This window comes from Eptesicus fuscus, chromosome 2, assembly GCF_027574615.1.
Source record: "Eptesicus fuscus isolate TK198812 chromosome 2, DD_ASM_mEF_20220401, whole genome shotgun sequence".
NCBI lineage: Eukaryota > Metazoa > Chordata > Mammalia > Chiroptera > Vespertilionidae > Eptesicus > Eptesicus fuscus.
The window spans coordinates 28,597,352-28,622,248 of NC_072474.1; the positions used below are offsets into that span (position 1 = coordinate 28,597,352).

At 42.3% G+C, this 24,897-nt stretch overlaps 1 protein-coding gene across 5 annotated transcripts in view; it reads right to left on the reverse strand.

The window, feature by feature from the left end:
* Positions 1–288: 288 nt before the first annotated feature.
* Positions 289–24,897, reverse strand: part of IL15RA (interleukin 15 receptor subunit alpha) — a 42,331-nt gene continuing 17,722 nt past the window's right edge. Inside the window, exons 2-7 of one of the 5 annotated variants that reach the window (XM_008155360.3) lie at positions 15,516–15,710; positions 13,619–13,711; positions 11,297–11,488; positions 10,721–10,753; positions 4,532–4,613; positions 289–1,649 (exon numbers count right to left, since the gene is read on the reverse strand). In XM_008155360.3, coding sequence (XP_008153582.2) covers positions 1,541–1,649; positions 4,532–4,613; positions 10,721–10,753; positions 11,297–11,488; positions 13,619–13,711; positions 15,516–15,710 — 704 coding nt within the window. In that variant the 3' untranslated portion in view covers positions 289–1,540. Of the gene's footprint in view, positions 1,650–4,531; positions 4,614–10,720; positions 10,754–11,266; positions 11,489–13,618; positions 13,712–15,515; positions 15,711–24,897 lie in introns of all 5 variants that reach the window. The other 4 variants (XM_054726227.1, XM_054726244.1, XM_054726237.1 and 1 more) reach the window with 4 other exon arrangements.

Sequence of the window (24,897 nt, forward strand, 5' to 3'; positions counted from 1 at the left end):
ATTTTTTCCATTGATTTTTAGAGAGAGTAGAAGGGAGAGAGTAGGGGAAGGGAAAGAGAGAGAGAGAAACATTGACATGAGAGAGACACATCCATTGGTTGCCTCTGACTGGGACTGGGGATCGAACCTGAAACTGAGGTATGTGCCTTTGACCGGGAATTGAACCCAAGATCCTTCGATCCGCAGGCCAACGCTCTAACCATGAGCAACTGGCCAAGGCTTGGTGTTCTTTTTTGTTGTTGTTGATGTTCATTTCTTCTCAGTGATTGTTTTACTGCATTTTTAAGTTGAAAATAGACATTTTATTTTGTTTATATAAGGTACAATTTTAAAATACAAGTCATAATATGTAGATACTAGAGGCCTGGTGCATGGGATTCGTGCACTGGTGGGGGGCATGGCCTGTGAGGATTGGCTCACTATGGGAGCGCCACTCATCCCAGTCAGCCGAGTGGCTGTGGACCCACCCTCTGAGCAGCTGCTCTCTGGTCTGGCATCTTTTGTGGAGCCAGAGCACTCGCCTCTCCAGGGGACCCGGTCGGGGCCAGGCCCAGGGACAATCGCACTGAGAGGCGGTGGAGTAGGCCTTAGTTCCGCGGCAGCCACGAACCCGCCTCCCAGCCTCCGGGTCCAGCTCTGCCAGCCCGGCGGTAGTGGGGGTGGTGGAGGCACTGTGCAGCCTGCAGGTGTCCGGAGGAGGTGGCAGGGAGCAAGGAAGAGAAGCCTGAGGTGAGGAGACGACAATCGCAGCCCGGGTTCCTGCCCATTGGCCCAGAGTTCGCAGCGGGATCAGCCGCTCATCCTGGTCAGCCTAGCAGCGCTCCCACTGTGGTAGCGCACTGACCACCACAGGGCAGCTCCTGCTGAGCGTCTGCCCCCGGTGGTCAGTGCACATTATAGCGACTGGTCAACTGGTCGTTCTGCCATTCTGTTGCTGAGCTTTTATTATATAGGATAATAAACGAAGTATAAATATAAATGTACATATATGGAAAATGTCACTGAGTTCAGTTTTCTTTCTGAATCCTTAAATTAAGAGAATTCACTGGGTACAATATCTCTTTGCTCCCTTTCAGTGCAAGCAGAGCAGCTAACTGGAGAGAATTTTAGGAGCTGAAATGCTAATGTCATCCTTATAGATACCTCTTAAGCCAGGAGGAGCCTGCTAAATTCACTTAGAGCCTCAGATATATTTCTTTTCTTTGTAAACTGCCAGTCAGGAGGAGGGATGGAAGAGAGTCAAGCTGGTAAGTTATCCTGAGTAAATATCATAATGAAATAAAAGCCCTGATAGGAAGACCTGAGGCCTTCAATGGCTGGGACTTTGGGAACTTGGTCCCATATCTGAGGCAGGGCAGGCATCAAGCTTCCATCCTAAGCCTGGAGAACCTACTCATACAGACAGTGCTGAGGGAGGGCACATCTTGGTGGCTTCTCCCTGGCGCCCAACTCCTTGAGTCTTTTCTAGGTCCCCTCTGGCCAGAGCAGAGTTGGTGCCTTTGCTGTAGCCCTTGCTGGCCTGGTTTTCCCTTGGAGTTTCCTAGACTGTGTGGTAGTTTTCTGTATCCTCTTCTCTGCCATTGGTTCCCCCAGTCATTGGGATATCTTCCGTATTTTCCATTTGATCACTGGGTGTCTGGGAAGTTTGCCTGTAAAGCAAATAATTTACAGGTTTTGAAAAGAGAAGAGCATTGCCCTCAAATTGAGTAAACAGTCCCTATTGAACACTCAGATGGAGAAAACTGCACTCACAGATACTATTTAAATCCTATTTTTAGGGTTTTCGGTACTTTTAATCTCTTTATCCACCAAAGATTTCCAAATGCTATTGGAGCAGCTTCCCCTCACCTTGCCCACCCTCTGCTGAAAAGTGGTAGTTCAAATGGGAAGAAGAGAAGGAGAAAGTAACTAAGAGTCCAGCTAAGCCAGATGTGATAATCCTGATAAAATGATACATTTATAAAGCTTTTAAAACTGTTCTTGGCACTTAGTGTTAAGCATTGACCCAGGAACTAGGAGAACATAAGTTCAATTCCTGGTCAGGGCACATGCCTGGGTTGTGGGCTCGAGCCACAGTAGAGGTGTGTACAGGAGGCCAATCGATCAATGTGTCTTTCTATCTCCCTCTAAAAATCAATAAAAACATTTAAAAAAGTAAACAAATATATTAATCAGTTCCTGAGTAATCAAGAGGAGGGGAGGCAGAACACCTTAATTTCATGTTTCTTTGTTGAACAATGTGATTTTTAGGCCATGAGTGTCTGAGTCAGCAATTTCTTCCATGCATTATTTTATTTTATGTTTTTAAATATATTTTATTGATTTTTTTTACAGAGAGGAAGGGAGAGGGATAGAGAGCTAGAAACATCGATGAGAGAGAAACATCGACCAGCTGCCTCCTGAACACCCCCCACCGGGGATGTGCCCGCAACCAAGGTACATGCCCCTGACCGGAATCGAACTTGGGACCCTTCAGTCTGCAGGCCAATGCTCTACCCACTGAGCCAAACCGGTTTTGGCTCTTCCATGCATTATTTAACTCACCTTCCGAGGATAAGCACTTTTTAGGACATTTTCAAATAAGCACTTTGAGCTCTTTGGAGGTTTACCAATTCTTAAAGAGGTGATTATGAATATTTCTTTAACATAGTCTGTGAATATTAATATTTTCTTATGAGCATATTTATTGGCCATATATACTACGTTTTCAAATACTTTTAAAGAACATAATTTAATGTATTATTCTTTTAAAAGATTGTGTATGTATTCTTTTTAAATAGTCGCCTAGCCAACATGGCTCAGTGGTTGAGCATCTCAACCTGTGAACCAGGAGGTCATGGTTCTATTCCTAGTTGGGGCATATGCCCAGGTTGTGGGCTCTATTCCCAATGTGGGGCATGCAGGAGGCAGCCAATCAATGATTCTTTATCATCATTGATGTTTCTATCTCTCTCTCCATCTCCCTCTCTGAAATCAATCAAAATATATTTTAAAAATAATATGGTCAATGATTATAGTCATTATAATCTCTTAAGATGTAACTCCAAATATAGCATTTTATATGGAAATTATTATATTTTAAAAATCCTCTTAAAATACATTTTGCCAACATTTTAACATTTTTTTATTTTTTGATAAGTTTTTAAGTAATAGAGCAATCTTAGTTAATTTCTAAACTATGAAGTTTATGGTATTTCTTGTTGGTTGAGATGGTATTAACAGCTTTTGAAGATTTATGTAAATTTTTAGATGATGTTTTCATTTTGACTTTACAGTAGCATTTCATGAAATGTTCATTTTTTCAAAGTTAGGCTCAAAGGGAAGTATAGTCTTTATATTGATATGATATTTACAAAAGAATATTTTTTTACTAGTAACTAAAATTTTATTTTCAACAAATCTTGATTGTGTAAAGCCAAGAAAGGATCCAGAGCAACTACATCACTGTGGAATGCTGAAATACTGGTTACTAATTGGTAGAAGTATAAAATTAAGGCTAACCCTGGCTGGTTTGGTTCAGTTGATAGAGCGTTGGCCTGTGGACTGAAGGGTCCTGGGTTCTGATTCCGGTCAAGGGCACTTGCCTAAATTGCAGGCTTGTTCTCCACTAGGGGGCATGCAGGAGGCAGCCGATCCATGATTCTCTCTCAGCAATGATGTTTCTCTCTCTCCCTCTCCCTTCCTCTCTTAAATCAATAAAAATATATTAAAAGAAAAAGAAAAACTCATTTTAAAAAGTTTAAGGAGCATTTAAAAAAGTAAATTAAATAAAGGCTAATCATATGTGTCATTTGAGGCTTTAATGAAAAAAATGATAAAAATGCCTGAAGATTAGAAAAATAATAAGGTCTGAAATTTCAGCAAGTGGCAGAAACAATGTTGTCACAGATGCTAAAACGTAGAATTTCAATGATCAGAAATACAAAAGTAAGGCTGACAGGAATGAGTATAGTTATAAAAAAGTATATCCATATTTAATGAGTGCATTGAAGAAGAATATATCCATGCCTATATGATAAGAAGGAATTGGCTCTTGGTAAAATTGGCCCCATGTCATCAGCTCTCGCTGCCCCATTTCTGACAAGTGGCCTGCTTTGGAAAGTAAATGGCTCTCTAAGACTGGCTCAGTGTGACTGCTCAACTCCGACACTGTTGTGTGTTCTTTTAAATCCTCACCTGAGGATATGTTTTAGAGAGAGGAAGGGAGAGAGAGAAACATCAGTGTGAGAGAGAAACATTGATCGGTTGCTTCCCGTACAGATCACATGCCAAAACCTGGGTATGTGCCCTGACTGGGAATCAAAACAACCATCTTTTGGTATATTGAGACGATGCTCCAACCAACTGAGCCGCCAGCCAGAGCCCGACACTCCTTTTGGCCAACACAAAAGAGAGGTGAGAGGGAGAGCCTGTGTCTTTAGCCAGGAAAGGGATTCTTCATTGGGAAGGCAGGCCCAGAGTCATAACAATGAGCTCTTTTCTCAGAGGAAAGGAAGAATCTTGTCCAGTGTGATTCTCTTGTGCCACTCACCTTGATTTTTTACAATAACGTACCAGAAGTAATACCACACATGCTCCACAAAGCACAGTGACAGATATGGAGATTGTTGCCACTGTAAAAGAAGAGAACTAAGCTGGTATCGTGCTAAAAGTCCAGGTAGCAGATTCATTTCATTTTTTTCCTTTTTATTTAATTTATCAGGGTGACAGTGGTTAACAAAATTATACAGGTTTCAGGTGCACAATTCTATAGCACATATTTGTACACAGTGTTGTGTGTTTAGCACCCCAAGTCAAGTCTCCATCCATCACCATTTATCCCCCTATAAGGTTCATTTCTAAGAATCTGAAAATTCTTTACAATTTACATTCCCACAGAGAGATACAAATGCCTTCCCAACCAGCTTACTGTTATTAACATTTTTAAAGGTTCCATGCAATTCAATCTATTCTACCTCTGGGCAAAAGGTACATTCCTTCCCCAGCAACACTGCCAGTTCAAACTGTCCAATTCATGTTATCCCGTGTCCCGTGCTCCTAATCCTTGTCCTTCCTGAGCAGAGTGACAGTGATGGGCAGGGATGGAAGTAAGTCAGGAGGGGAAAGTAAGAGGCTCAGAGATCAGAACCTGGGGTGGACATATGAGGTTGAGGAGGCCAGCACTTCGTGAGAAGAAATGCTTGCTGTTAAATCCAAAGTCAAGAAAGTAGACATGGTAAGGGTCCTCCTTAGTTGTCTTCTGGCACAACCTCCCCCTTTTCTGCAGCTTCGCAGAATCCTGATTTAGGAATGATAGCTTGCAGTGCCATTTTTCTTCCAATTCCATTGTCATTATTTATTTGCTACTTTTTTATAACAGAGGAAGGGTAGTAAGGAGAAAGAGGAGGTGTTATAAGAGAGATCTTACAAATAAGAGGAAAATAAAGAAATGCTTAGGAAAAGGAAAAAACTGTGTTGACTGAATTGAAAGGAACAGCATGGATGGTGGGAGGATTTGAGGGTGGAAGGCCAGCAGCCACGACAGCATTTGAGATTTATTAGACAGGAACAGTGGGACCCTCGTGTGGAAGCAAAAGGGCAGGTGAACATAACTATTTTTAAAATACTGAGTGAATAATAAATTCCAAGCAGATTTTGCCAACTTGCCTTAATATTATGAAATCTCCCTGCAAAAATCACCTGGCAGTCCCACTTGCAAGATGACAACCCTGAACATCTGGAGAGCCAGTCATCTCACTGTGGACCATGAGTCAATTAGTCTCCTACCATTAAACTTTCAGACCTGTCTCTGTACAACCAACACACAACCTTGTAGGCAAGGGTAAATCCCCATGGGTTGGCATTTAAAATACAACCCTATTGAAATACAGGTTAAATATATGGATGTGGGAAACACCCAGACTCTCTGCTTTGCAGGAGTGAATGTAAATGGGTACAGTTTCTCTCAAAGGTAATTGGTAACATAACAAAAGCTCTAGAGAAGACCACATATATTAACTCTCCAGTTATACTTCTAGGATTCATTCTAAGGAAATGGGAAAGTACATATAGGAATATTCACTGAAGTATTGTGTAAAATAATTTTTTAAATGTTCATCTAAATATCAGTAGAAAATTAGTTAAAATGTATTAATACCCATCCAATGGAATATTATTCAGCTTTTAAAAATTATGAAATGGCTTGGTTGGTGTAGTTTGACCTATGAACCTATGAGCTTTGATCTATGAACTAGGAGGTCAGAGTTTGGTTCTGTCAGGGCACATGCCCTGGTTGCTGGCTCGATCCCCAGTAGGGAGCGTGCAGGAGGCAGCTAATCAATGATTCTCTCTCTTCATTGATGTTTCTCTCTCTCTCTCTCTTCCTCTTCCTTCCTCTCTGAAATCAATAAAAATATTTTTTAAAACTTGTGAAATTAATCTATATTAACATGGAAAGATGTCTATCTATAATAATAAAAGTGTAATATGCTAATTAGACCGGACAGCCAAACAATCTTCTGCATGTCCTTCTGGACGAAACCAGGGCAATTTCATGCATTGGGTCTCTAGTGATATCATAAGTGAAAAAAGGTGGTTGAAATAAAAATGAACCAAAAGAAATCCAGTAAGCCATGTGTGTATCATATGCACAAAAAAATGAATATCTATCAAAGTATTAAGTAATGGTGGGATTGTAGATAATCTTTTTGTTCTTTAAAATTTTTTCCCCTGATATTTTTGCAATGATGCTGTAATCAGAAGAAACAGTAAAGTGCAAAACCAAAACTACTTGCTGTAGAAAAAAGCATTAAAAAGTTGTTCTAAAAGAAATAACAAACTTGGCAAACTAGTGAAAGTTCTTTTGACTTTTTAAACAACATTACTCGTCAGTATGACTAAAAATCAGAAATCTTTATTAGCAGAGATATTGTAGCTGATGATACACTATTTCTTCATGTTGACTAAGCAGTTTGGCATGCATTTACTGTTCATGGAGAGATTTATTGGAAAAGGCAAGTTGACATAAACAATAAGTTGTATTTCACAATGCTTCTTCCTGTTTATTTTTAATGAGGATATAAAATACAGACTCAAACTCAAGGGAGAAGAGGGCTCCTGAGCCAATGAAACAACAAAGCAATTTGAACTCAGTGACTTCAACTCAAACCCTTGGCCTCTTCCTCAGTTATATACGGAGATATTTAGTAAAGAAATTGAAACCAGAATCACTACAACAGTGGACTAAGATATCAACTGCCAAGTCCTCCACCCTTTTGTGTTTCCTAGGGGTGCATGGATTAGAGAAAAGGGAAGTGAAAGAGATTTCGTGAGATAGAGGAGGATTAGAGTCTGGGAGAGAGAGGAGAAAAAGTGGGTTATTGCACAGGAAGCCAGAAAGGCTGGTAACTGCCTGCATTTCATTGCAGGTTAGTACCAGACCTGCCACAAAACAGAATCTCCATTGCTATTGATTGAACGGATGAACGTTACAAAGGTAGCTCCCGTTAAAGGCTGAGCATATTGACTGTAGCAAATTTATTTCAGATGTGACAGAAAAAGGAACTCCTCACTCCTAGTGTACGAAATGAAGATGGCCATGTAAACACAGTCATAGATGACATTTTGACTTTTATTTTACAATTGAGACTCTTCAAGAATAGCTTAGCCAAGGATCAGAGACCAGATATTGGAAAAATTGAATAAAATTATTGATAAAAAGGGCTGCCAAGTGATGCAGTAGATATTTAAGACAATGAAATGATGCGCCACACTTCCTGAATATTTATTTAAATGTTAAAGCCCTCAAATTTACTTAACCATTTTCTCATTCATTCACTACTTATCCATTCAATATTTCTGTTGGACTAAAAAAAACAACTTTAAAAGTTGTGATATCTTTTATAACCTTATTTAAAAAACAAATGATATTGGTCGTATCAATGGGCTGATTAAAACATTAAGTTAACATTTACTGAGCAACCACTATAGTATAAAGCATTATTTATTTATTTACAAAGATGAGCTTAACTGATTGCTTATTCCTGTGGAAATAGCAACAGCCACTGATGCCCAGGGAACCAGTGAGTACCTCTGTCACTGACACCTGATCTGGGCATACTCTTAGGTGTTAGGTGGCTGGGATTGTATGTGACATACTTTGAAGGCATTATAACTTTCTAGAAAGTTAGCATGATTTTCATTTTAGCATACACCTTCTTAGTGGATGAAACTCAAATAATACATAATGAAATATAGCTAGTTTTCATCTCCTTGCTGAAATTACTTGCTTTCTTATAGTTTTATTTATTTTTTATTTTTTTAATATATTTTATTGATTTTTTACAGAGAGGAAGAGAGGGACAGATAGTCAGAAACATCGATGAGAGAGAAACATCGATCAGCTGCCTCCTGCACACCCCCCACTGGGGATGTGCCCGCAACCAAGGTACATGCCCTTGACCGGAATCGAACCCGGGACCCTTGAGTCCGCAGGCCGACGCTCTATCCACTGAGCCAAACCGGTTTCGGCTGCTTTCTTATAGTTTTAATATGTCTGTCTTTTTAAAAAATGTCTTTGTTGGTGTTTTTTGAGAGAGAGATAGAAGGGAGAGAGAGAAACATTGATGAGAGAGAGACATCAATTGGCTGCCTCCTGCCCCTCCACCCCTACCTACTGGGGATTGAACCTGAAATTAAGGCATGTGCCCTGATTGGCATCCAAACCAGTGACCCTTTGGTGCATGGGATGATGCTCAACCAACTGAGTGGCCAGGCTTGAAGGAAGATAATACAATATGAATGGTTTAAAGCTGTTTTCTTCTCTTTTAAAACTCTGTATTTTCACAGTTCTTTGCACTTAGCTATCTTTATCTATTGTACATGTTCAGTTAATGTCTATTATGTTACATTTCAGAATTTGTGAGTGAGTTTCTGATATTTTAATCCAGTGAAAGACATAAATTTGAAAAAATAGATTATAGTCCATAATAAAATAGTTTGAAAATCTACATAGAAAATATGGCCCCAAAACTTTATGTATAAGATTATATCCTACAGATATATTTGCACATATGCAAAACAATACAATGTTTTCTAATTTTTCATTGTTTGTAATATAGCCAAAGAATGTAAGCAAGTCATGTGTCCAAATAGAGAATTGGAAATAAATTGTGGCAAACCCATACAATGGAATATTTTTAAGTTCTTAAAAAGAATGATGTGGTTTTATATATTGATGTGGCAGGATCTCCAACATATAGCATTAAGTGAAAACAAAGAACAGAGCAGTGAAAATAAAATACCTAACTGGCTGGCATCATGTATGCTCTGTGTGCTGTTGACATACTGACTTTCTCTGATGGGTATACAGAAATCTGGTAGCAGGGGATTGCTTCCTTCCCGCAGATGATTTTCAGTCAGAGAGATGCCTTACTTTTTACTATATATCCTTTTGTAATTTTTTATTTTTAAACCATGTGCAAAAATTACCAGTTCAAAAAATGAATAAAGCCCTATTTGGTTTAGTTCAGTCGCTAGAGCGTCGGCCTGCAGACTGAAGGGTCCAGGGTTCGATTCTGGTCAAGAGCACATGCCCGGGTTGTGGGCTCAATCCCCAGGAGGGGGCGTGCAAGAGGCAGCCAATCAATGGTTCTCTCTCATCATGAATGTTTCTATCTCTCCCTCTTCCTTCCTCTCTGAAATCAATAAAAATTTTTTTAAATGAATAAAAAATTTTAAACTTTGTAGAAAGATTAATGTAGTATGTGACATAAAAAGAAAAATTAGATTGGCTTCTTTATTTATTGGTCTCCTCTTAAATGATAAACATATTATTATTTTCATATCCTTGCCATTAAATGCCATAGTTTCTCCATGAAAATACTCTCCAAAGAGCCTTTCTACACTGTCTTGACTTTGTATATATGATTGATTTAAAAAAACAACAACAAACACCATTCTAATCAACTAACTGCTGAAATGACCAAAGCCACTTATTTTTTTCCCAGATGACACTAATGCAGATAAAATGTCACCACAAAAATATAAATCTTTCTCTAGCAGGATAACTTGTAAATCAAAAATAGAAATCTTTTTGCCTATATGACATTAGAGTGGTTTTTGGTTCATTGAAAACCTCTCAGACAAAAGTATCAGATTCTTTCTTCTTGCATTTCGTTCTCCTGGCTTCTTTCTCTTTTTCTCTCCTCTCTCCTCTGGGCTTTCCTCTCCTCCTTTCACCTTTCTCTCTCATTCTTGCTAACAGTTTTCCATCTCCCTCCTTATATTTACTGGGACATTCTCTCCTAGTCTTAGTGTTGTGTGCATCTCCTGTAAAAAGGCTTCTAGACGGAGAAATTTGAATGGTCTGGCTGTAGGTGCATGGTGCTAACACTGGGGAGGAGTGCAGTCTGCATGTCAGCAGAACAGCGTCATCTCCTTGGTGCCAGCACACACTCCTGGTTTTCTAGTAAGTCTTGGACACACGTCTAGCCCTGCTTAGTAGTAGAACTGAATTGCTGAATAGGCCCTTTTTGTGATGTATCTACTCTTTGGTTTCTGTATCAGGAGCCTGACAGTGATAAGGTACCAATATGAAAATAGTGATGTCAAATAGAGAATTCCATAAATAGGGTGATCTTGTAACTTACTTTCTACACCGATACACTTGAGAATGAAAGGGAATGCTATTAGTGATCATGCTGGGACAACTGGCACAAACAGGACAAAGGGAAATACTTACCAGTGACAGCTGTGGAATTGGATGAATGTGCACCTGAAGGGAGAGATTGCAGCTCAGTTATGACCGTAGTCCTAAAGATACTATTCTCATTAAGCAGAAGAAATTCTGCACAATTTGGTTCCTATCTTAAAGCCTTGAGAGATGCATGGCTGGCAAAACCAAACTCATTTTAGCAAAGAACAAGCAAGGTAATTAATTCATTTAGAGGCTGGGCCATGCTTAAGAATCAGATGTGCCCTTACAGAAGACACAGGTTACCGAGAGCTCCTCCATCCCATAGATCATGACTCCAGAGGGTGGGGAGCTTCCTCCGTCCTCCCATATTAGGAGGAGGCAGATATTATTCAGATTCTTAGCAAAGCAGGTTAATACGGTGAGCCTTGGCACATTTAGGAAATGGACTTCCTTTTTCACCTGGACTGAGCCAGGGTGGAGCACAAAACAGAGAGACCAGAGCAGGAAGGCTGTGGCAGAGAGCCGGGGGCGGAGGGTTGCTAGGTTGTTCTGGTTTTGGAGGGTGTTATGTCATGCAGGCAGAGAGCTGACCTCTCGTAAAGTGTGAAAGCCAGTGCCAACCTGGCTTCTCGAGGGAGGTGGAGGGAGTGTGTTCCAAGGCCTTTGCAGTTGTCTGAGGTGGGGTTTGGGAGGGCTCATTCCTGACTACCCCTGTGGTTCCTGCAGGAGGTTTGGATGGCATCAGCCTGGAGCCCGGAACCATGGCTGGCTTTGTGGCCACTATGGTGTCTGGCTTGGAAATGAGAGCTGGTTCTGTCGGAAGGTGCAACACACAGAGAACATAAATGTTTAGTAACTTTCTCAGCTCCAGAAGAGAATGAACTTAATCCGTGCTCCAAGGAGCCCGACCTGGGCCAGCCCTCCCCCAGCACACTGCTCCATGGATCTTTATGAAAATCCCTTAAGTGTTTAACATAGTCATCCATCCAGGGTGGCCATAAGGCTTTTGAGAATGCTAGCGGGTTTGCAGAGTAAATTACAAAGATTAGAGTAGATCCAGGCTGTTTACTAGAGAAGACTGGTCTCAAAACAACAACAAAAAGACACACAAGTGGAACTGTATTTGCCAAAGCCGAGGTGTCTGGGATGCTGGTTTTAGTTTATTTTATACATGTTTTCTCAATAAGGGCGAGCCTGAGAGTCAGCCCATCTGAACTATAGTGTATTTGAAGGGTATCCTGGCTTTGCCCCAGTCTCGGCACCTTTGGCCGTCCGGCCACATTATTTGGGCTGCTTCGTGCGCTCCCAGCCACAGATGCTGTGAGAGGTCCCCAGGCCCTTTAATCCTTAGTCACGTCCTCATACTACCCAGACTGCCAGCACTCCAGGTACTTTGCATAGAGTTCCCCCAGAGCAGTGGTCGGCAAACTCATTAGTCAACAGAGCCAAATATCAACCGTACGACGACTGAACTTTCTTTTGAGAGCCAATTTTTTTAAACTTAAACTTCTTCTAACGCCACTTCTTCAAAATAGACTCGTCCAGGCCGTGGTATTTTGTGGAAGAGCCACACTCAAGGGGCCAAAGAGCCGCATGTGGCTCTCGAGCCGCAGTTTGCTGACAACGGCCCCAGAGGATTCCCATCCAAGTGCCCATGGCAACATCACTCTGTGTCAAAGATGACAGTCTCACATCTGAGATTTCGACTGTGCAGTTTCATCTGACCAAGTGTTTGGCGCATGAAGGCAGAACTGGGAGAGGCCACTTGATTCTCATTAATTGGGTGAATCAGATTTGACTTCGATCAGAGGAGCTTTAGAACTGCCCCAAACTTAAATATAGCCAGTACCTCAGCCTCTGCCTTCTGTTTGTAGCCAGGTAACTAGAAGGAAACCTTTTTTGGCCTCTCCATCCTCCCTTCAGCAGTGGCTCTCGGCTCTGGCTACCTGAGAATTACCCAGGGAGCTTCTAGAATTCTGATTCCCAGATTGCTCTCGAGAGTTCCAAGGTGACCTCAGTGGACAGCCAAGATTAGGAGCCATGCTCTAGGGAGGTGTGCCAAGCTAACAGGACGACTGTGCCTGGAGGGGAGAAGACAGGGGCCAGGAAAAGGCACAAATTGGAAAATGGGACACAAAAAAATCAAGAGTTAAGTGTTAAAGTAAGGGTATCCTAGGACATGGGGCACATTGTCCCACGGTATTTAGCACCCAAGGTTTCGAATCTTCTTAACACTGAGACAGTGCTGAGGAAATTGGGGTGGATGATGACCTAAGACTCAGTGGAAATGTGGCACATTGGCAGCTTTGGGCAATGCTGCTACACCAGAGCCATCATAGTTAACTTGCTGGTGTTTAGGACTGTTGGGAGGCAATTCTGCATGGGTCTCTCATGTTTCCGAAATTCACTTCGTTTGTTATGAATACTTACAGAGCTCTTTCTAGAATCAGAACTCTGTTTTTTGTTGCTTTTTAAAAATTACTCATAATTGACACAGTATTATATTAGTTTCAGGTATACAACATAGTGATTCAACATCTATATACTTTACAAAGTGATGGCCACAGCTCTGACCCAGGAGTGTTGTGTTTTCTGCCAGTACCCCGAAACCATGGCGGGCTAGCATGTGAGAGAGCACAAACCTCAGACCCTCCCTGGTTTTGACAAGGATAGCAGTCTACAGTTCAGTTTGATCTGACATAATAAGAGTGGATTTCAAACCATTCTTAACCATGCACATATAAAACCTGGATATCAAGCCCCTTTGATTTAAAACAGAAAATTAAGCTAAGGTAAATTTTTGTTCTTGATTTTTAAAAAGTTTTGTTCTATTACATAAGTTTGTAGTGGAACTTCAGCTGTGATCCATGAATCTGAGGGATTTGTGGGGACCTGAGTGTTAGCAGGGAATGGAAGTCCTTTAAAAACTCCCAACATTCCTACCTTTTCCAGAAGGGGAGGGACTCTCTGGCTCTGGGGTCACCCCTGCTGGTGCTACTGTGGAGGATGGCCTTTGGTGAGTCAGGGAGGGGTCTCCTAGAGAGAGGACAACCACATGGCATTTATGATCCTGAAGGTGGAACCTGGGGTGGCTTCAGAACTGGATATAAACAACAAATAAACATACAAATTTAAAACGGATACATTTGGCCTCTTAGGATAGGCCAGAAGCACAAGAAATAAACTACAATCAATGTTTCCTAACCTGTAGTTCTCATGCAAATACAAGCACAGACTGCAAACACAATAGGCAGCAGGAATATCAGCAAATCTGTATCAATTCCCTCATCCCTAAGCCCCACAGAGGCAACATGGATGGGCCAGAACAGATACATCCAGTGGTCTGCAACACAGCAGAGGAAGTCTGAGCTGAGGGAACCTGAGTCTTTTATTAATGGCATGATCATGTCTGCCTTTTCTCCAGAGGGAGGTGCTGTCTCCATCTTCCAAGGCTGTATATATACATGCATCCTTGAAAAGGTCAGGGAAAGGGCCAGTCAGTCCTCTGCATCAAGTAGAACGCTTCCTCCTCGCTCTGCCTCTGATGTCTGCATGACAGTCATGCAAAGAGAGGGAGAGGTTGAGGGGGAGGGGTACCAGTGGTCCTAACACTACAAATTCAATGGAAAGTCTGGCTCTCCAAGGAGTCCTACAATAAAGTGAGTTTGCTATAGAACAACCTCCCCTCTGCCCTGACTGGTGGTGTTAAGTGGTTAGAGCGTGGACCCATGCACCAAAGGGTCATGGGTTCAATTTGCAGGTTTGATTCCTGATCCAGGGCATGTACCTGGGTTGCAGGTTCGATCCCCATTCCCAGTTGGGGCCCTGCGAGAGGCAACATATCCATGTCCGCCCTCCTCTTCCCCACCGCCCTCTTTGCCTCCCTTCCACTACCTCTAAAAATCAATGGAAAAAAATCATCTGGCGAGGATAAACAAACAAACAAAACCTCCCTCATCTCCTTACCCCTCTGCTTCCCCCATAGAGAAGTTGGCAGTTTTCACAAATGTTTTATGAGAAAGTATCTCACTCACTGCTGGACATGCACCAAGTAAGCAATAAATGTTAAATCAGAAGACGGTGGCTTAATGTTTTTCCTAGAGTAAGTGGATTAGAATTTCTGGAAATGGCACAGTTGGCTTCCACCACAAGATTAACTGGCTCCTTCTGGCACGGTTATCCAGTTGTAGGTGGTTTACAAAAATTGATTCTGGCGACTTTCCCTCACACTTGCTCTGGACCTCTGACTGGACACCAGACTTGGGTAACCGAATTAGGGAATCTGTGCCCATGTGTCTCCGCAGTCTCCTGGGATGGATACCATCGAAGAATGACAATAATGTCCCTGCAGGCCTTCTCCTAGGGAGAAGTTGGAAAAGCCCTCAGGGAAGTAACTACCCTTGAGCACAGATCCTTGTCTGTAGCCAAATTCTTGCTACCATAATCTTAAAGCATCGATGGTAATAATAGTTAATATTTACCAGGTTTCACTGAATCCTTCTACAAACAAGCCACAATGTTGACATCAGGTCCATTTTCTATATGAGAAACCTAGAGTTCCGAGATATAAAGGCCCTTTCTCAAAGTCTCATAGGTTTAGGTAAGTGGCAGAGCCAAGATTTGAAGCCAGAATTGTGTGACACCCTCTCTGCTCCAAAGCACAGGTATTGCCACCTCCGAAGGTGTTGTGTAGAGGTCTACTGGCTTATTTAGCCTCAGACCTCAATACAGATCTCTTGGCTGCTCAGATGGGCTATTCCATTACCTATACTGCAGCATTGCTGTCTATGGGTCCTTGGCAAGAGTGGCAGGGAGGGATGGTGCAGGGGCAGGTACTTACTGATGCATATGAGAGTGGGAATTGTCCACTGGGTAATATTTGTGTCCTCGTTACGCAGGCACTTAGTTAGGCTGGACGTACCAGCTTTACGCTTGAAACCAGAGTTACAAATATAACGCTCCCTGGAGTTCTCATTATAACTCTTGACTTGGATGTTTGCGTGTTCAATTGATGTTGGAGTAGCGCATGTGGTACCTGCAAAAGTACAGATAAGAGGGAGAGATGAACAAATTTCAGCTTGTTCAGAAATCTTCCAGAAGCCCTGCCTTAGGTGCCAGACTTTCAGCATAGCTAGACATGGAGGAGCTAGCAGAGAAAACCTCCTTTGCCTCACTCTCACTTCCCATCCTCCCCAGCCTCAATCTCTCTCAAAGGTATCCATCTCTCTGTTTCTCTTCTGCCTCATCCATATCAAGCCTTTGAGTTCTCTTGCCTAAACAAATAGCAATAGCCTCCAGGCAGCCAGCATCATCTTTATAAATGCATATTTGATGGCTTCACTCTTTCCTGATACTCCGCTGCTCTTAAAATAAAAACTAAAATCCGCCGAAACCGGTTTGGCTCAATGGATAGAGCGTCGGCCTGCGGACTCAAGGGTCCCGGGTTCGATTCCGGTCAAGGGCATGTACCTTGGTTGCGGGCACATCCCCTGTGGGGAGTGTGCAGGAGGCGGCTGATCGATGTTTCTCTCTCATTGATGTTTCTAGCTCTCTATCCCTCTCCCTTCCTCTCTGTAAAAAATCAATAAAATATATTTTTAAAAAAACCACAAAACTAAAATCCTTAAGTCTTCAAGGATCATCCAGAATTGGCCCTGCTTGCCTCTCTAGCTACTCTTTCCCCTGGCCACAGAGGCCTGTGGTCCCCAAATGCCACTTACCAGGCCTTCCCTCCCTCCCCTCGCCGCCCTCTTGGCTGGCCATCTGTCATCATTCCTCAGGAAAGTCTTCCCTCACCCCACAGTCAGGCCCTGGAGTTTTCTGTTCTTTCCCTGTATAGTTGTTTTCACAGTTGTATTTAAGATGTTGAGGTGATGTAATGAATGTACTAGGTGTACCGGTTAATAATGGCGGATTTTGTAATAAAAGAAAACACGATAATTTCAAGAGAAACATCAAAAGTGCTTTATTCAAAGTAATGTCCATCACTAGCTACACATTTCCCCATCTTTCAGGTAATTTGTGGATACCGTCCCAATAGAACTTTTCTTGTTTTGAGGCAAACCATTCAGAGACCCAATTATCCACCTCTTCGTAGGTTTTGAAGTGCTGCTCAGATCGTGTGTGTGCCATCGATCAGAACAAGTGGTAAACTGAAGGAGCAAGGTCTGGTGAATACAGCGGGTGGGTTTATACTTCCCAGGCAAGATCTTTTAACGTGTCTTTAACTGGTTTTGAAGTGTGTGATGGTGCATCATCATGAAGCAAAATTACTTTGCCATGTCTTCTGGCACATTCTGGTCATTTCACAATCAAAGCATGGTTCAAATTGATTATTTGTTGTTGGTAGCGATCAGTATTAACGGTTTCACCTGGTTTTAGAAGCTCATAATACACCACACCTTCCTGATCCCACCAAACGCAGAGCATTGTCTTCTTTCCGAAGCGATTTGGCCTTGCAGTCGATGCTGATGGTTGACCTGGATCAACCCATGATTTTGTGCATTTGGGATTCTCAAAATAAATCCACTTTTCATCACCAGTCACAATTCGATGCAAAAAAGACTTTCTTTTGTGCTGTTGAAGCAACATTTTACTGACGACTTTTCGGTTTTCCATTTGTCTTTCGTTCAGTTGATGTGGCACCCATTTTCCTTCCTTTAAAGTCTTTCTCATTGCTTGTAAATGATCGGAAATTGTTTGCTGAGCAGTGTTTAATCTTTCTGCAAGTTGTTTTTGAGTTTGACACTCATCTTCATCCAATAATGCTTGTAATTGTTGGTCTTCAAACTTTTTCAGTTGACCTGGCCATTCTTTGTCTTTCACATCAAAATCATCACTTTTAAATAGTTTAAACCAGCATTCACAAGTATCTTGAGATGGAGCATGTTCACTATAAGCTTCCCAAGGTATTCAGCAGCACTTTTCTTCAAAATAAAGTAATGAATTAAAACTTCTCGCAAATGCTATTTTTTTGGCATGAAATTTAACATTTTTAAGTGTAAAAATATCTATGATGTTAACACCTTCAGCAAACTTGACATATGAAGTTTTGAAGCTTGTTGTCAATACAACAAAATAGCATACATATCATATCGCATATATATCAACATATGTGTAACTCCATGTATTATTAACTGGTACACCTAGTATGTCTCACCATCTGCACTGTAAGCTATAAAAGGTAGGGGTCACATCTGTTTTGCCCAACACTGTATTCCCTGAGCCTAGTACAGTACCTGGCAAGAATAGGCGCTCAAGTAATACTTATTCAAAGAATGAATGGATAAAATTTCTTCCTCAACACCAGGCTTAAGTTTGAACTTCTAATATAAGAGTTCTATTTATTTAATTTCTACATGTATAACCAGCTTATCTAATTATTCTCACTTTTTTGGGGGAAACCAGAGGCAAGATGAATATCCCCAGGTGGCTCTACTTTTGTGACAGCTGGAATTAAACACTGATTCCAGAGAGAGAAACCAAGATGGCGGCATAGGTCAACACCTGAAATTGCTGCCTCGCACAACCACTTCAAAACTACAACTAAAAGACAAAACGGACATCATCCAGAACCACAGGAAGGCTGGCTAAGTTGAAATTCTACAACTAGAAGGGAAGAGAAAAGCACACTGATACTCAGAGGAGCTGCAGAAGTAAAGTGCAGAGGTACTAAGGTGCGTGCGTGTGCAGAGAGGGCTGGCAACTGAGTACAAAGCTGTCTTTTTCAATCCTCAAGGAGATACAAGCTCCCAACTGCTCTGAACTTCAGTTCCGGGTGAGACTCTGGGGACCCAGACTCATACGGGGAGAAACTGGACTGTCTGACAGCAGGCAGAACTCGAGGGTGGCTTTCTCTCAGAGGTGCTTGCAGCGATTACCAAGGGACACTGAGACCTGGGGGCCTCTTAGGGCAGGGCTGAAGGGAAGCCATTGCTGTTTGCTCTGCCCTGAGACTCTGCCCCACCCAAGCTATGCACAGAGGCTTTTGCATATGAATGGCCTGGTCCTTTGAAATCTAAACCTACCTAACAAACTGCAGCTGAGTCAGAGAGACCCAGAACATCCAAAAGAAGGCCCAAGGCCCCACAGTAGCTTGCATTGCTTCACAGATGGGCCTCATCTTGGCACCTCCAAAACCCAAACAAAGAAGAGGAATCTGCAGATCTCTCATAGCTCCTGCTGGGTGGCCTCAGGCAGAGGCTAAATTAGCACTTCCTTGGAGATCCAAGAGCCAGTGTACCCAGGGGTCAGAGTAGGACCATCCAGATTACAGCTCCTCAGATCCATAAGGGACACACTCAGGGGGCAGACTCAGTGAGCACCAAAGCCCCACTGAAGCAAGTCTTGCCTCATAAGGGTGTCTCCAGCACAGAAGTTCTCCCATCGTAGACACAGCTGATACAGCCAATTGGCCTGGAGATCAATTCCTCCTAGTGATACCAACAACAATCAAGGCTTAACTACAGCAAGACTGTGCACACAGCCCACAAAGGGGTGCACCAAGAGTGTCCACCTCAGGTAACTGGGGAGGCTGAGCCACTGGGCCCTATAGGACACCTAGCACACAAAGCCACTCTATCAACACAGGGAAGCAGCCAATATGCAGAGACAAAGAAACAGGTCATAAATGAAAGAAATGGAGGAAAGCAAACTACTGATATAGAGTTCAAAACCACGGTTAAGGTTTTTCAAGAATTTTCTAGAAAAGGCTGATAAATTTAGCGAGACCCTTGAGGATATGAAAAAGGACCAACTAGGAATTAAGCATACACTGACTGAAATAAACAATAATATACAGAGATCCAACAGCAGACTAGAGGATCGCAAGAATCAAGTCAAAGATTTGAAATACAAAGAAGCAAAAAACACCCAACCAGAAAAGCAAAAAGAAAAAAGAATCCAAAAATATGAAGATAGTGTAAGGAGCCTCTGGGAAAACTTCAAGCGTACCAACATCCGAAGTATGGGGGTGCCAGAAGAAGAGAGAGAGCAAGATACTGAAAACCTATTTGAAGAAATAATGACTGAAAACTTCCCCTACCTGGTGAAAGAAATAGACTTACAAGGCCAAGAAGACAGAGAACCCCAAACAAGAGGAATCCAAAGAGGACCACACCAAGACACATCATAATTAAAATGCCAAGAGCAAAAGACAAAGAGAGAATCTTAAAAGCAGCAAGAGAAAAACAGTTACCTACATGGGAGCACCCATACGATTGTCAGCTGATTTCTCAACAGAAACTATGCAGGCCAGACGGGAGTGGCAAGAAATAGTCAAAGTGATGAATAGCAAGAACCTACAACCAAGATTACTCTACCCAGCAAAGCTATCATTCAGAATGGGAGGTCAGACAAAGAGTTTCACAGATAAGAAAAAGCTAAAGGAGTTAATCACCGCTAAACCAGTATTATATGAAATGCTGAAAGGTATTCTTTAAGAAGAGGAAGAAGAAAAAAAGGTAAAGATAAAAATTCTGAACAACAAATACATATCTATCAACAAGTGAATCTAAAAATCAAGTGAATAAAAAATCAGATGAATAGAATAATCTGGTGAATATAATAGAATCAGGGGCATAGAAGGGAGTGGACTGACAATCCTCATGGGGAAAGGGGTGTGGGGGGTGCGGGAAGAGACTGGACAAAAATCATACACCTATGGATGAGGACAGTGGGGGGGGGGTGCGGGTAAGAGCAGGGGTGGTGTGGGACCAGGTGGAGGGGAGCTATGAGGGGAAAAAGAGGAACAACTGTAATAATCTGAACAATAAAGATTTAACAAAAAATAAATAAAATAAACATTGATTCCAAAATGTAAGCTAAAAATTCTGGCAATGTGGCTCTCATTCTGTTTTGTGGAAATGAGGAGTTTCACAGGTTGATATCTAAGGATATTGGCCCAAGAAGAAAATGAAAGACTGAAATGTTGGCCATTTCCATTTTGAGGACACCATGTTTATTACTGACTTTTTGTTATTGTTAATTATGGCCTGTTGATATTTTTGCATCATTGGAAAAATTTCTTTCCTATATAAAAGCATGCAACATAAACGTTAAGCACATTTCATGAGTTTAATGAGTTGTAGGAGTACTTCAGACTTTTTTTTCTATATTATGTAACAACAAAACTTGCAAAAAAGAAAAAATAACTTTTTCTTTCACTGGGCAAAACTGTGAAATTGACATTATTTATCATGTACCTAAAGTAAAATGCTGTAGATCCCAGGAAAGTATCTATTTATAAGTCCTTGATAACAGTATCCTCCTTGGCACCAATTTTGTAGATTAGGGTTTTATAAAGAAACCCCAAAAGGATCTTTAATTATTAAAAGACTAGAGGCCCGGTGTGCATGGGGGGGGAGGGGGGGGAGGGGTGGTGTCCCTCAGCCCAGACTGCACCCTCTCCAATCTGGGACCCCTCAAAGGATGTCCGACTGTCAGACATCCATCTCTCTCAATCCAGGACTGCTGGCTCCCAACCACTCACCTGCCTGCCTGCCTGATCACCCCCTAACCACTCCCCTGCAGCCTGATCGACACCTAACTGCTCCCCTGCTGGTCCGATTGCCCCTAACTGCCCTCCCTTGCCAGCCTGGTCACCCCTAACTGCCCTCCCCTGCCGGGCTGATTGCCCCCAACTGCCCTCCCCTGCCGGGCTGATTGCCCCCAACTGCCCTCCCCTGCCGGGCTGATTGCCCCCAACTGCTCTCCCCTGCAGGCCTGGTCCCCGCCCAACTGCCCTCCCCTGCTGGCCTGATCGTCCACAACTGCCCTCCCCTGCCAGCCATCTTGTGGCGGCCATCTTGTGTTCACATAGGGGCAGCCATCTTTGAACACATGGGGGCAGCCATCTTGTGTTTTGGAGTGATGGTCAATTTGCATATTACCTCTTCATTATATAGGATGAGAACCAGCCCTGGCCAGTATAGTTCAATTGGCTGGGCATCGTCTCATGCACTGAAAGGTTGCCAGTTTGATTCCTGGTCTGGGCACATGCCTGGGTCGCAGGCTTGATCCCCAATAGGGGGTGTGCAGGAGGCAGCCAATCGATGTGTTACTCTCACATTGATGTTTCTCTCTCCCTCTCCCTTACTCTCTCTCAAAAACCAATAAAAATATTTTTTACTTAATCAATAAAGAAAAATAATTAAAAAACATATTTTTTTAAAAAGTGAGGACCAGCCAATGTATTGTTCTACCACGTTTGCTCAAAAATAATATTGCTGGCCTATCCTTAAGATGAGGTCCTGTCCAATGCCAGAAAGAGTCTATTGCAGAAAAGGTTAAAAAGCAAAATTTTTCTTTAGCCACTTGAAACACTGTATGATCTTTTTTAAAATTAATTTTTCAATCAATTATAGTTGACATACACTATTAATTTAGTATCAGATGTATAGCATAGTGATTAGACATTTAGATAACTTAGAAAGTGATCACCCCCATAAGTCTACCTATCTGACACAACTGTATGATTTCTATATGCTTTTTCCTATTAATTCAATACATTTTAGGTTTTCTTGCATGCAGAGGAGATGAGCAAGAACTAGTTTCTGAGGCCAAGCTTTGCCTGAGGCAGTGAAGGTGGCTTAGAATGGGCTGCGTTGGAAGGAAAGTCCCACACAGGGAAATTCTTCTGCAGCATTTTCCATTTTCCTGGAGCTTGTACGGACGTGTTGAGAAAGTATTGTCGCGCCCCCCACCCAGGCAGAAACCAAGGTTACCCAGTTAGCAGGAAAGCACACATATCTGTGGGCCTCCTTCAGCTGCCTGGGAGCTGGCTTTTTGGTTCCAGGTGTGGAACCCTGAATAAGTCTCTGCTGAGCAGCTGGGACATCAGCAGGCAAGAAGGTTAGGACTCATCCAAGAGAACTAAGTGAAGCAATCTTTCTACTAAGGAGGGTAGTCTGAGGGGGAGACTGAATATAGTGGCAGTTAGATTCACAGACGAGGCAGACCAATCCATAGAAAGCAGGTGAGAAGGAAGGAGAAAGCTGCTATTTAGTCAAAGCTGACCCTGATCCTGCCTGACCAAAAGAAGGTTCAGGTTGCTGGAAAGCAGGCACAGATTCTATTGGGATAAATCAAATGAGAGTGGCTTATTTGAAGCATACAGAAAGAAATCAACATCACCTGAACACCCAGCTAGAGATCAGAGACATTTTCCAGGATGGATGGAGATTTGTGTTCCAGAATTCAGAATCCTCACATTCAGAGCTGTGGAAGCTGATCAAATTTTCCAGAATCCATCCCCCTCCAGGCCTGGTACACAGTTTAAGCTGGATAGGTGGCCAGGCTCACTTCATCCATTTGGGAGTTAGGCTGTCCACAGCACTATGAGGTAGCTGAATCATCAGACTTTCAGACTAGAATTGCCTGATCCTAGCACGTCCCTAAACTCAGCTATGAGAACAAATAGTATGCCAGCCAGCCATTAGACCAGCTCTATGTTTATCCTGAAGATCTACTCAGCATCTGTCAATACAGAGATGGCACAAAAATAAAATGAAGGGATGCCCTGGCTCATGTGGATCAGTTAGTGGAGCATTGTCTCATGCACCGAAAGGTCACCAGTTTGATTCCTGGTCAAGGCACATGCCCAGGTTGTGGGTTCAGTCCTGGACCATATGGGAGGCAACCAATCAATCAATGTTTCTCTCTCCCTCCCTCCCTCCCTCCCTCCCTCCTTCCCTCCATCCCTCCCTTCCTCCTCCTTCCCTCCCTGGCCAGTGTAGCTCTGTTGGTTACAGCATCCTCCCATGCACCGAAGGGTCTCAGGTTCAAGTCCCACTCAGGGCACATACCCAACTTGCAGGTGTGGTCCCTGGTCTGAACACATATGATTCCTAGTCAGGGTGTGTATGGGAGGCAAACGATTGATGTTTCTCTCCCACATCCATGCTTCTCTTTCACATCCATGTTTCTCTCTCCCTCTCCCTTTCCTTCTCCCTTACTCTCTCTAAAGAATCAGTGAAAAACATATCCTCAGGTGAGGATTAAAAGAAAATAGTAATAAAAGGAAAAGCAAGCTGGGCTAGATAACGAGTAAACAGTGATGGTTTGCAGCTTCTGTAGACTTTCCTCCCAAGCCCATCTCTGCTGTTAAATCTGGGGGCAAAAGTATAAAGTCACTGTCATCTCTCCTTTTCTTCTTGAAAAATTTGTAGGAACTAGTCATCGTTCATGAGTGAAACAAATTCAACCCAGGTTTTGGAGGAAGAAATTACAACTGTGGAAAGGGGAAAGGGATGAGTAGAATGTACCCTATGGTGTTGGACTAGAATTGAGGTTGGAGATATTAGTATGTAATTAGTGTGTATGTGTACACATATGTATACATGAGTTTGTGTACCCTTGTGTGTCTGTGTGAGTGTATACATGCAAGTATGTACCTGCGTATGTGTGTGCTAATTTTGTCCTTTGATAGTGCCTAGAAGCAATGACATATTAGCAGAAAACACACTTGGTACCCAGATCTTGGTCTCTACAAAATGTCATTGGAGCAAAGACTGATTCCAGGGTTAGGACAGGGAAAGCACGAGTGTGGAATATATTGTGCCAGGAAGTAAGGAAGTGCTCAAAGAATGATAGGAACATGTCAAAGGATGCAGTGGCCAGGTTGAACCAGCTCATGTGAGCCAAATCTGGGGCAATTGGAGTATTAAAATAAAATAGTAACAGATTATGGAACAAAATAAAATTCCATAAGTTTGTACTAATATCAATAAATAAGTAAATTAATAAATTAATAAATTTGGGAGAAGAGAAAGCCCTTCTTACAGTAGATTGAAATTCACATTAGTAATATTGGGACAAATCAGTATCATATGCCTCCTGATGCAATTCACTCAGAAAGACACAGCATCACATCTGTGGTATTCTTCCCCAAATCTGATGAACCTAAATTGATGGATATGCTAAAAATAGTTGTCTTGCTTAGCCTGTGTGGCTCGGTGGTTAAGCATTGACCCATGAACCAGGAGGTCACAGTTCGATTTCCAGTCAAGGCACATGCCCGAGTTGCGGGCTCAATCCCCAGTAGGGGGTGTGCAGGAGGCAACTGATCAATGAGTCTCTCTCATCATTGATGTTTCTATCTCTCTTTCTCCCTTCCTCTCTGAAATCAATAAATATGTAATGAAATATTTAGGCATAAAGAGACATAATGTCTCAAAATTACTTTTTAAAAAAATTAATCTTTATTGTTGAGATTATTACAGATG